General features: G+C 40.4%; 1 protein-coding gene and 1 pseudogene across 1 annotated transcript in view; both read right to left on the bottom strand.

The window, feature by feature from the left end:
* The window catches only part of LOC138005009 (uncharacterized), a 963-nt gene extending 828 nt beyond the window's left edge, over positions 1–135 (bottom strand). The window contains exon 1 of the mRNA XM_068851302.1: positions 1–135. This exon is cut by the window's left edge and continues 828 nt beyond it. Coding sequence (XP_068707403.1) covers positions 1–135 — 135 coding nt within the window.
* A 224-nt stretch (positions 136–359) lies between these two features.
* On the bottom strand, positions 360–2,986 carry LOC138005008 (uncharacterized; annotated as a pseudogene).
* Between the last annotated feature and the right edge of the window lie 9,608 nt (positions 2,987–12,594).

Genomic DNA, 12,594 nt, shown 5'->3' with positions numbered 1-12,594 from the left:
CTTCGACGAAAGTTGTCCACCTCCAATCACGTGATCTATCGCATCAGAGTCGACGTTGAACGTGAGTGTGTCGGCTTGGTTATTCCATGCCATTTCAAGGACCTTCTCAGCAACATTTCCTCTGAAGACCGCCATTTCTGCTGGCTTCTCACTCTACATATGGTCTTCAAGTGATTTGTTTGAGATCCAACCTTTAACATTGAAGCCACCTGTCTTCAAAATAATATCAAGATCTTTGGCCAGTTGTTTCGCTTCGGTGACTGTGTTGACGGAGTCACAAATGTCATCCATATATGTGTTCTTCTGGAGAACTTCTGCTGCTTCTGGATAGCCGGACGCGTTTTCTTTAGCGGTTTTCTTTAGAGCTGTTTGTGCCATTGCTGGAGCAGGCTTATCGTCAGCACCGTTTTGACGTAAACACCAGGTTCTCGATGGGTTTCTAAATTTCGCCATAAGAATCGGTGGACATGCTGATCTTGAACTGGAATCAATATTCGATGATACATCTTGGAGATGTCTCCGAGTAAGGCAACTTTCCTTTCTCTAAACCTTAGCAGCAGACCAAATAAACTGTTCAGTAGGTCTGGGCCTTTCATCCAGTAGTCATTGAGCTTGTGACCTTGAAAGACAGACGAAGAGTTGAACACTATTCGTACGGGTGTACTTTTGCTTTCCGGTCTCAAAACTGCATGGTGTGGAATGTAGTGGACTGGATCCTCGACATTTTCCATATCTTCTTGCGATAGCTTTCTCCAGAAGTTCATTTCGAGCATTTCTTTCATTTGTTTGTCATAGGACTCGCCTTGATCTGGACTGGACTTCAGGCGACGCTCTGTTCCTTCTAATCGCTTTAATGCCAGCGATTTATTGTCAGGAAGAAGGTTCGGATCCCTTTTCCACGGGTAAGGAATCATCCACTGCGCTCCAACTTTCTTGCAAGAATTGCTTATCACTTCAGCCTCCTCCCTTTCTGCCTGACTCAGCTTATCGGCGTCACATACGCATGGTTTCACTTGAACTCTCATGGTCTCTGTTGTCCAAAAGTCTGTTAGGTCAACTGGCATTGATAACTTAACAAAGAGTATTCGACTGCTTGATGAAAGCGTTTCGGTGGAACCTCCTAACACCACCCACCCAAGGGGCGTCTTTCTAGCTACAAGTTGTCCAACTTGCTTCGTTTGACCCGTATGAATATGAGCATGGTCTATTCCAATCAGCATGTCAATCTGCCCTTTTCCTCGATGAATCTTTTCGTTTGGTACACAAAGGAGGTCAGCAAGCTTGGACGTTTGAACTGCGGTAATATCATCGCCAATACTGGGGATTCCAATGGCCTTTACCGAATACTTCCGGGTGTCGTCCAAAGAATTCACTGGGACTCGATACTCCTTCGTTTTCATTGTTTCCTCTTCACCTCCAACTTTAGTTATGGTTACTGACGTATCCTTCCGCTTCAGCCCTAACACTTCAGCTGTGTCGTTGCGAATCAAACTGACTTGTGCTCCGGTATCGAGAAGAATATTGCCTCGTTTGTAGACTCCGTTTTGGCCACAAATGTTTGCGGAAATTACAGACAGAAGTGCTTCTTGATTTTCCGTATATGCTGCTATTCCCGCTCTGATCGCATTACTCTTATGCAAAAGCGGATGATGGAAGTGTTGGCACTGTTCTCCTCCCTCTGTCTTGGCACAGCGTTGCTTACGGCTGCAATTTTCCAATCTGTGTTCTCTACCGGCTCTCTTCAAACACCCGAAACAGACGTGATTCTCTTTGGCGGTTTTGATTCTTTCATCTACGTCCATTGCGGCAAACCGCGGACATTGATATGGCCAGTGAGCGGATGTATGACATAACCAACATTTATGCCATGTTGAATTACCTCTAACGCTGCCTTCGGTTCGCACGTGATGCACTGAACGACTGTTACTTGCACCAGTTCTGAGTGGAGCTGTTGCGCGCATACGCGATTTCATCTCCACTGTCATCCATTCCATTAGACCTTGAAGCGTGGCAATCTTTCCCTCTCGCTCCAGATCTCTAGACCAAACTTGCGGTCGTCCGCACACATCTTTTGTTCAATAATAGACAGCATGTGATTGTTGTTCATGTCACCGGGAACACCTACTTCCTTTAACGTGTTATGACACCTTTTGACTAAATGCACCAAATCACAAAATCTTGCATCTTCGCCATTTTGCAGTGCACGAAACTTAACTATATCTTGAGTTATCGTGTCTGAAACAAATCTCGGATCTCCATATATAGAATCTAAATACTCCCATGCAGCCTTGTAATCTGTTCCAATTCCTTTTATCAAATCAAGAGGCTTTCCTTGGAGACATGACCGCAGGAAGGTGATTGCGTCTCGATTTGAGTACTTAGCTTCAATTGCGTGTTTAAAATCTGCTTTAAAAATAACATACTCTCTGACATCACCGGAAAACTTTGGCAACATTGGTTTTTCAATCTTGAAATTACAGGAACTACCGCTGGGAATTACTGATTGAAGGCTGTCATTATTAACACTTGCATGGGTGTCGGAATTAATAACCACAGGAACTGTGGGATTGGTATTTTCACCGCTCTCAATAGAACCGTCATCGGAAGACACGTTTTGTTCTGATAACTGAATACTTGAGGTTCCGATCTCATGTTGTTGGCCATTTTCTTTCAATTTCGTTTTCGTCTTGACCAAACTATCCAAATACAAATTTGCCTTTATTTCCTGCCTTAAAATGTTTTCTTGACATTCAGACATCCAGTTCTCAGTCTCTTCAAACTGTTCATCATCGTCAATCATTTTGGTGTATTCTTCATGCTTCGTTACTAAATTGCTAAATGCTTCTTTGACTTCGTTTAGAGCATCTCTTACCTCACTTTCTGGTCTTTCAACTTCAAGTAGGCTTGTTAACTTTTTGCCACATCTTGTAAGAGCTGCTTTCGCGTTCCTTCGTATCTTCTTTGCTTCCTTTAATTCTGTTTCCATTGTTTCACACCACGTGCGTGCAGAACCAATTCTCCCTCGGCCCAACAGTTGACAACAAATCGAATGCAGTGTTCCAGGGGAAAATGGTTAATAATCCACTGGATTACTCAAATCGTATAATTTTCTTAAATCTACAAAGAAAAATATTACATAATTTCAGCTTCTATGAACTACAATGAAATACGGACTACGGCGCTTAATTTCAACAGATCTCACATCATCGATCACTTACTTCTGTGACGATATCCAGTAGATTAAACAGTCCTCAAACTTCGGTACCACAGGTTAGCAGAAATATAAAAACAGGTTGGTGAACAAACAGGTTAGCATAGATCCGTTGGCAAAACGTCCCAGAAAAAGTGAACTTTTCTCGTGTTATCCGGTCTTAATAATGTTACTAATCTTAAGGTAATCAAATGTCAATCAAGGGATCAATTAACAGAATCAAATAATCTATTTTTTAACAAAACAATGACAGCTTTGCACGGAAAGAATTTGTTTTCTAGATATGTCTGAACGCTTAAGCGGACTTAGGGTAACTTGGCTTGACTTAGGCTAAGACAGACTTATTGCCTAGTGTGAACCCAATAAATAAATGAGCGAATTCAAAACAAAGATCACAATCGCCCACCATTGTTTCTGCAAAGTCAAAAATTTACTCTCCAAGACGAGGCTATTTATCACCAGGTAATTCCATCATTTTGGAAATAGCAGCTACTTTATTATTCACCGGCGTCACAATTTTTTGCTGATTTTGGGGCCCATTTTGTTGAAACTCAAGCACGCTTCCAACAGACCTGTTTATTTTCATGAAACCTTTCCTGCTTACAGAGTTATACTAAAAATATCCTCCCGTATCACGTTTCAACCTTAAGCTCGAAAATTCAATACACAACATGATACTTGTTGGGTTTACATTAGACCACTAAGTCTGACTTAGTAATCTCTTAAGTCGACTTAGTCAAAATGACAGGTGTGAACCGCTAAGTCACAGAAGCGTGTTTCTGTCTTACTGTCGGCAAACTCAAACGAACTAAGCAGTTATTAAGTTTGTTTCAAACATGACTTAAGGCTGACTTAAGAAACCTGATAGCAAAAAAATTTCAAAATCGTGGAGTCTAATACAAAACCAGCCTTTGCTGAAAACAATTTATTTGAAACCACCGATAATATCGTACAAAAGAAGTAAATCTCTAAAGGATGCGCTTGTTAGATCAAAAATTTAACTGTAAGGCTATCATGCGAGGCGACCGCCAAAACCACACCAGGAGTCCGTGCAGGCCTGTCACTCACTTACTCTCTCAACCTTTGTAAATTTAATAAACAGACAACAGTCGCAATTACAGCGATTTTAAGGCTTCTCGGTCTCATTTTGATCTCAACTTCTTCGCTAAAATGGATCGTGACTACCTCACCACATTTATGATGTTACATGTAGTTACCTTATCTGTTATTTTTATCGTTAATGATGACAGCTTTGCACGGAAATAATTTGTCTTCTAAATATGTCTGAACGCTTAAGCGGACTTAGGGTGACTTGGCTTGACTTGAGATAAGACAGACTTAGTGCCTAGTGTGAACCCATTAATTATAATTCACAAAGGCAGAAAATAACACAGAATCCTTTTCCAGCGAAACATCTTATTGAAACAAACAACATAAGATGCACTAAAACGCCATTCGCGTTGCAATGACTTTCCATTGCTGGTCAACGAGAATAACAAACTCACGAGGAAGAATTTATATTTATATTTAATTAAGTTACCACATCACAAAAACGCTAACCTCACTTTGACACGAAAATGCTTTACTATTGCCATAAAAACTATCCAGTTAAGCTCGCATATTACAAAGCATGATGAATTCATAAAGGCCACCTTTTCCAGTGAACAATTTTTTGAAACAAACAACATATTTGCTCTTAGAGGCGAAAACCTCTTCCTATTTCATTGCGTGCGTGAATACAAGAAACTCAATCGTGTCAAATTACCATGTACTTCAGGTTCAAACCCTTTCCTAAAGAACATTTTCCTTGAATAACAAGAAAATGCTTTTCTATTGCCATAAAAACTATCCAGCACACATATCATAAAACATGATGAATTCATAAAGGCCACCTTTTCCAGCGAACATTTTTTTGAAACAAACAACATATTTGCTATTATTGCGTGCGTGAAGGGAAAAAACTCAGTCGTGTCAAATATGCACAATATTACAACAAACTAAAATTTCAGGGTCAAACCGTTTCCATGAAGAACCTTTTCCTTGAATAATGAAGCACAAAATAGACGACAAGCTTTCTTTCAAATAATTCTTGGCTGTCACATTTCCAATTTTTTTTTACCTGAAGACTGTGCAGAGTTGATCACAGATCCACTTAAGGTGTTCGATTCGTTCTCTGTCTTTGTTGAACCCATAAGTTACCAGAGAATTTTCCATTTGGTTTCAGTGTTCTACATAACAGCACACTTGGTAAATATTATTTTAGAAATACAGCTCACTTTGATTTCTGCTCGACGGGGGACAGATTGTTGTCGAAGTCCATTACTCGTCGCTTTTGAGATTCCAGGTGTTGGTTTTCACCGCCTGCGTAGTTTATCCAACTGACTTTCCATTATTGAGCTCCATAAGGGTATATTTTGTTAAAGGATCCAGTAAAACGCCATTCGCGTTACATGACTTTCGACGCCATTGCAGGCTAAGTTAATGATTCTACTGTGTCCACCTGAGAAATCTACCGACACGGAAGAAAAAAAAAACACCGAACAAATGCCATCCATTTTTGGACTGGGATTGCCATACGGCAACCCAATATAAACGAATATTCAGTGCGCCATTTTTCTCTAAAGTGGAGTAATGTGGTTAGAAATCGCTGGCCCGGCTAACAAGGCTTTCCCGGTGAACGCAATCACATGGAACAATCTCAGGCCGGTTCGCCGGGATCTCGGCTAACCGAGCTGAAGTTTTTCCATGTAATCGCAAACTTGATTTTTGGTATATTTCTCAGACGTGCCAGGATCTCGACTAAACGATCCAGCCCGCCTAACCGGCTCATGTAATCGGCCCCTAACTTTGTTCGTTTTATTTTAATTTTGTGGCCGATATTTCCCGTTCGAACATTGTCATCAATCGTTTCTTGTGCGAGATATCGGAAAGCGAGTGAATCGAAAATAAAACTGGACCTCAGCGCTAGCAGGTTCTGCGACTTCCGCTATATTCCGCGGTGAGGACGGTGAAGAATCCATTGCTTCAAATGAATCGATACATCTTGCCATGTTGATTCCACAAATCTCGTTCAGGGGGAGGCATTGACATTTGTTTTCTCACCGATTAACAAATTGGACATTAATCAATTGAATATATGTGTCAAATTAACGGTTGAAAAGCTGGTCTCTTGTTTTGCTAAACAAAGGGCAGCCGGTTGCGTGCAACCTGGACTCTGCAAATCTTTTAAAACAGCAAATTAGACCTTCGGCGGTTTTTAATGAGATATTGTACCATTAACCTTTCCTGTATATGGTCAATATCCACATGTTAAAAACGCCCTGTTTGAACTCCTATTGTACTTCAAGAAGACAGGTTCATCAGCTTTTGCTTTTATAATTCTCTATTTTCTACGTTTTACCCCAAGGAGATCACAAACGAACAACCACACGATTATTTTCCGCGGCTGTTTCCCGTCAACTAAATGATCCGCTTTTGATGCTATATACACAATTGACTTATCATGAATTGTAAATAAATTTCACAGTAAACAAAACAACGGCAGCATTGACGTCACGTTTATCGATTCCGATAACAATCCCCTGTATTGCACTGAAAGTCCTCGCACAGATAGGACTATAACAACTGTACAACTGTACGGTGAAATGTAAAAATGTTGATGGACAAGGAAAAGAAGCAGAACAGAAAGCGAAGTTTTTTGTTCACCAAAGAAATCACGCAATCGAGACGCATCCGAGATATGCGGGAGAACACCCCTTCCACACGTTACAAAATACTTAATATTAGAATGAGCGAGTCGGCCTTCTGATGCAAATTGAAATGACATGTAACTACCAATTCTCAATTTTGCGTTCGCGCAAACGATTCGTTTGTTCCTCGGATCTCTTTTGTTTCTGATGAGACCTCGTTTGTTGTTAGTAGCCTAGTTAGTAGTATTTGGTTCGACCCAAATGATTAAGTCACACGTCGAACTTCTAATGTGGCGAACCTAATTCTTGGAGTAAACAAATACCATTTTCAATGGTTAAAATAAGGGAATGAACAGGTGAAAGAGGTTTGAAACGACTCATTTCCATTCCATTCCACTAGTTTTGCTTCAGTACACTGTGTTTTTTATATTCAAGGAAATTGCGATCATATTGAGATGCTCACAACAAACGCGTACACAGTGAACTGTGCATTTTCTCTGTCCTTTTTGTTTTTGCTGAGAATTTTTCCTTGTCGTTTGGACAGGACTACTGGAGTGCTGGTTTGGGAACTCCACAAAAAGATGCACAGCAAGACCTAACCATTCAATCTGTCAACCAAACGGGCGGATATACGATGGTGGACTTTAAGAGGCCAGCAACTACTAGTGATATGAAGGATGTTCAATTCACGGTAAGATCAAGAGACACGTGTGCGCGAGGTTTTCTTTTCTTTGTTCCCAATAATTTGGCCAACCTCTCTGTGAGGCCCCGTCCACACGTAACGTACCGGTATTCAAATCGAATTTCCTCGTCCGCACGTATCCGGATTCGTTCTAGTATTCAGGACTCCTCTGTGACTATTGTCAACAGAGCATGCGTCATCAGGCAAAGCGAGTTGGCAACAGGAAAAACGATAACATTTAGATTTCGTGCAGTGGCCATATTAAATATTTACGTTGTAAAAACTGATAACTATATCTGAGTTTGTAATGTCATTGGATTTGAAAATATCCGGATTGGACCGGCCACACAATTCCACATCCTTTGCGTATTCAAAACTTTCCACTCTGGAGACTTGCGGATTTGCCGGATACGTGTGGACGGAAGCCGAATCCGCAAAGAAAAAGCTGCGGATTAAGAAAATATCCGGATTCGTGTAGACCTGGGCCTAAGACTGACGAGTAGTAAAAAAAATATAGGGAACATACGGAAGCTACTAAAGGGAAATCTTTGTTTGTTTTTTCGAAATTTAGAGAATTTCCGACTGAAATTGGAGTTGTTGCGGGGAATATACGCAATAATTTACTGCGACCGTGAGTTTACAAACTCGAAATTTCGAGTTTGTGAATGCAAAATTTACAATTTCTAGACTCGAAATTTTGAGTTAAGAAATAATAAATTTTGCGTTCACAAACTCGAAATTTCGAGTTTGTAAATTCACGGTCGCAGTAAAATGCAGACTGCAAACAAGGGGTAAAATGAAGACTAAGGTTATAATTTAACTGTTCAAAAAGGCCAAACCCGTCAGAAGTGCTAACCTTAGGCCTAATTACTGAGGCAAAAAACAATATTTAGGCTTAACTGTTAGCACTTCTAAAGGGTTTTGGCTTTTATAACAGTTAAATTATAACATTAATCTGCATTTTAAACCTAGCCTGCAGTCTGCATTTTACACTGACCAGTTTCCAAACTCGAAATTTCGACTTTGTTAACGCAAAATTTCGAGTTTCTAAACTCGAAATTTCGAGGATGTGAACACAAAATTTCGAGTTTGTAAACACAAATTTCGAGTTTGTAAACTCGACACTTCGAGTTTCTAAACTCAAAATTTCCACGACCTTCCGATCATTGGTTCGGATGCTCCAGTACCACTTAGCTATAGGAGCCTCGTTGGATACTGCCGCCAGCATCTAAAATTGTCGAAATGGAGCATTATTGCCATAGTCCATTACACGGAAGGTCGTAGCTTTGACTCGGCTGCAAACTTTCCGAGAACCGTACTTACTCGAATAAGCGCCGCCGCGGTTATTTAATTTTTCGCCCCTCAAATGTGGCACTTGTTCGAGGGCGGCGCTTATTTAAAAATTAGACGCCAAACAGAAATAATTCTACGATAAAATGATATAAGAAATGCATCAGATATGAACTGCGGATATGAAATCAAGTGAAGCTATGATCCTCGCAGTTATGAATGCAATTTTTGCAATTGCGTAAAGAAGCCTGAAAATTTCAGGACTTCAACGGGGTTTGAATCCGTGACCTCGCGATACCGGTGCGACGCGACAACTGAGCTATGAAGTCACTGACGTTGGGAGCTGGTCATTTGTGGGTTCTAATGTTCCCTTGAGGAATGAATGAACGATGAAATGATATATGAAATGCATCATATATGAACTGCGTCAGTGGCTTCATAGCTCAGTTGGTTAGAGCGTTGGACCGGTATCGCGAGGTCACGGGTTCAAACCCCGTTGAAGTCCTGAATTTTTCAGGCTTCTTTACGCAATCGCAAGAATTGTGTTCATAACTGCGAGGATCATACCTTCAATTGCGAAATATTTCTGTACGGAGATTAACAGAAACGTCTTTTGATAGTCACCATTTGACTCTTACGGCATGCAATCACCTTGATCTGAAGAACATCGGTTTTGATGCAAATAAACTTCCCTTCCCTAGTTAGGGGGGCTTTTTAGTGTTTTTTTTTTATTTGACGAAATTCCTCGAATAAGAATAAGCGCCGCATTAGGACCACGGCGCTTATTCGGGGGTGGCGCTTATTTGATATTTTGTCCCAAATGTGGCGGTTATTCAAGGGCGCCGCTTATTTGAATAAATACGGTATCTCCGGGTCAACTACATGCAACACCGAAAAAAAAAAACCTCTTCATTTAATTCACCGGCCGGTTAACGTGGAACATCTCTTTAAATCAGTATTCTCTGACATCGTTTTTCATTTAATTTTCAGCGGGATACTAAAGTCTGGATTATGTACGGTATGCACAATGCTGATATCACTAACTCGATGTTTCCGCTACACTTGAACAAAGGCAGAATATCCTCGACAGTTCAATACAACCTGATTGCGATGGCGTGCGCCGCTGACGGTTCCGTTCTCGGTGAGTGTGGCGGTGGCGGTGACGGCTCATCACCGTCGACAACCATGCCCGACGGGATGATGCGCTACGTGAGCCTCATGTCTTCCGATGGGTCTTTCGAGTTGAAATGGGCCTACAACGGCACTACTGGAATGTTGTACTTTAAAATGAAGTGCATGAACATTGGTTGGTGCGGAGTGGGTTTCAGCACAATGGGTAATGGTGTAGGCATGAAAGATTACGATATTGCTGCTGGTGGATTCGGTACCTCCGATTACCTTTATGTAAGTTTATTTAGTGTTTAGCTAATATTCTAAGGCTTTTTTTTTCATCATCTTTCGTTTGTATCACCATGTAACTACCAAATCTCTCGTGCGTTTATTTTCTAGTGTCTTAGTTCCTTAAAAAGGCGTAAGAGTGATTCAAAAAGCGGAGAGCTTCCGCGATAAATTTGTTTCCCAGTTTATTCTGATACATCGAGTTTAAGTGCTCTTTAAAGAAAGGGAACATTTGGCAATTATAAACCAAAATGGGAGAGATTTTAGAGATCTGCTGCTACTTTGACAGTTAATGTTAGTTTTCTGTTTGCTATTCGCTGAAAATGCCATAAACCATGTTACAATGATACCCAGTGGATCATGATACTGCACGATCGATAAACCAGTTTTCGTTTTTGGAAAAACTGAGTTCACTGCGCGTTCAATCCAATCACTATTTGTATAGTCGCTTTTTATCGCACTGAGTCTTTCCAGGGGCCGATTACATGAGCCGGGCTGGTCAGGTTTGCCGGGATGTCTTTCAGCACCGTATTAGTACATGAGGTGAGCCAGCCCGACTTGGACGAAATTTAGAATATGTCATGCGAAAAAGATAACAACAACAAGAAGAAGTGGAGAGACGTTTGTCTCGCTAAATTGTTATTACATTTCACTATTCTACAGTTTAAAGAGGCCTTATGGTTTGCTATCTTATTTATCCTTTATTATTGGGTTGCCAGTATGGCAAACCCAGTCGGGGTCTGCGTTTAGTTTGTTTGTTTTCCTTTTTTTTCTCTTTTTTTTTCCGTGTCGGTAAAAGTCTTGCCTGTCACTCCCCTGCTAAGTAGTGTCTTTGTAAATACAGCCTTCTACGCGTATTTTCTTAGGATCGAGAGGGTAGTGGGAAATGCGTAGATTTCTCTGGTGGACGCAGGAGAACGATTAACTTAACCGGCAATGGCGTCGAAAGTCATGTAACGCGAATGGCGTTTTAGTGGATCTTTGAACAAAATATACCCTTATGAAGCTCAATAATGGCAAGTCATTTGGATACTGAACAAGACAGGCGGTGGAATCTTAAAGGCAACGAGTATTATGGACTTCGACAACAATCTGTCGCCCGTCGTGCCGAAATCAAAGTGAGCTGCATTTCTAAGATTTTGCCAAGTGTGCTGTTAATTGTTATGTAGAACACTAAAACCAAATGGAAACTTCTCTGGTAACTTATGGGTTCAACAAAGACAGAGAACGAATCGAACACCTTAAGTGGATCTGCGATCAACTCTGCACAGTCTTCAGGTAAAAAAAAAAAATGGAAATGTGACAGCCAAGAACTATTTTGAAGGAAAGCTTGTCGTCTATTTTGTGCTTCATTTTTCAAGGAAAAGGTTTTTCATGGAAACGGTTTGATCCTGAAATTTTAGTTTGCTGTAATATTGCGCATATTTGACACGATTGAGTTTTTTCCCCTTTACGCACGTAATTAAATAGGAAGGGGTTTTTGCTTCTAATAGCAAATATGTTGTTTGTTTCAAAAAATTGTTCGCTGGACAAGGTGGCCTTTATGAATTCATCATGTTTTATGATATGTGTGCTGGATAGTTTTTATGGCAATAGAAAAGCATTTTTTTTGTTATTCAAGGAAAAGGTTCTTCAGGAAAGGGTTTGAACCTGAAGTACATTGTAATTTGACACGATTGAGTTTCTTGTCTTTACGCACGCAATGAAATAGGAAGAGGTTTTCGCCTCTAAGAGCAAATATGTTGTTTGTTTCAATAAATTTTTCGCTGGAAAAGGATTCTGTGGTATTTTCTGCCTTTGTGAATTATAATATCGTGTTAAGCTCTGAGATACGAGCTTAAGGTTGAAATGTGATATGGGAGAATTTTTTTAGTATTGCTCTGTAAGCAGAAAGGGTTCACAGGCCTGTTGGAAGCGTGCTTGAGTTTCAACAAAATGAGCCCCAAAATCAGTGAAAAACTTGTGACGCAGATGAATAATAAAGTAGCTGCTATTTCCAAAATGATGGAATTACCTGGTGATAAATAACGTCGTACGCGTCTTGGAGAGTAAATTTTGACTTTGTATAAACAAATTGTCAACCTCAACAGTTGGGCGATTGTGATCTTTGTTTTGACTTCGCTCAGTTCATTGTCAAACTTTATAACACTTGACAGAAAAAGAAACTTACAAAAACCCGGTCACTGTTTGTATAGGTAATCACATGAGGCCGAGTACTATTAAAGATTAATTGCAAGAGTGTTTTGGAAATTTTTTTAACTCGCCTTATCAATAAAGGGCAAAATTACTGAGCGCTGATTGGCTGAGACAGAGGGCATTTTTCC

Source organism: Montipora foliosa, chromosome 6, assembly GCF_036669935.1.
Source record: "Montipora foliosa isolate CH-2021 chromosome 6, ASM3666993v2, whole genome shotgun sequence".
NCBI classification, from domain to species: Eukaryota; Metazoa; Cnidaria; class Anthozoa; order Scleractinia; family Acroporidae; genus Montipora; species Montipora foliosa.
Note: the sequence above shows the minus strand (reverse complement) of the source record. Positions and strands in the feature narration are given on the sequence as shown.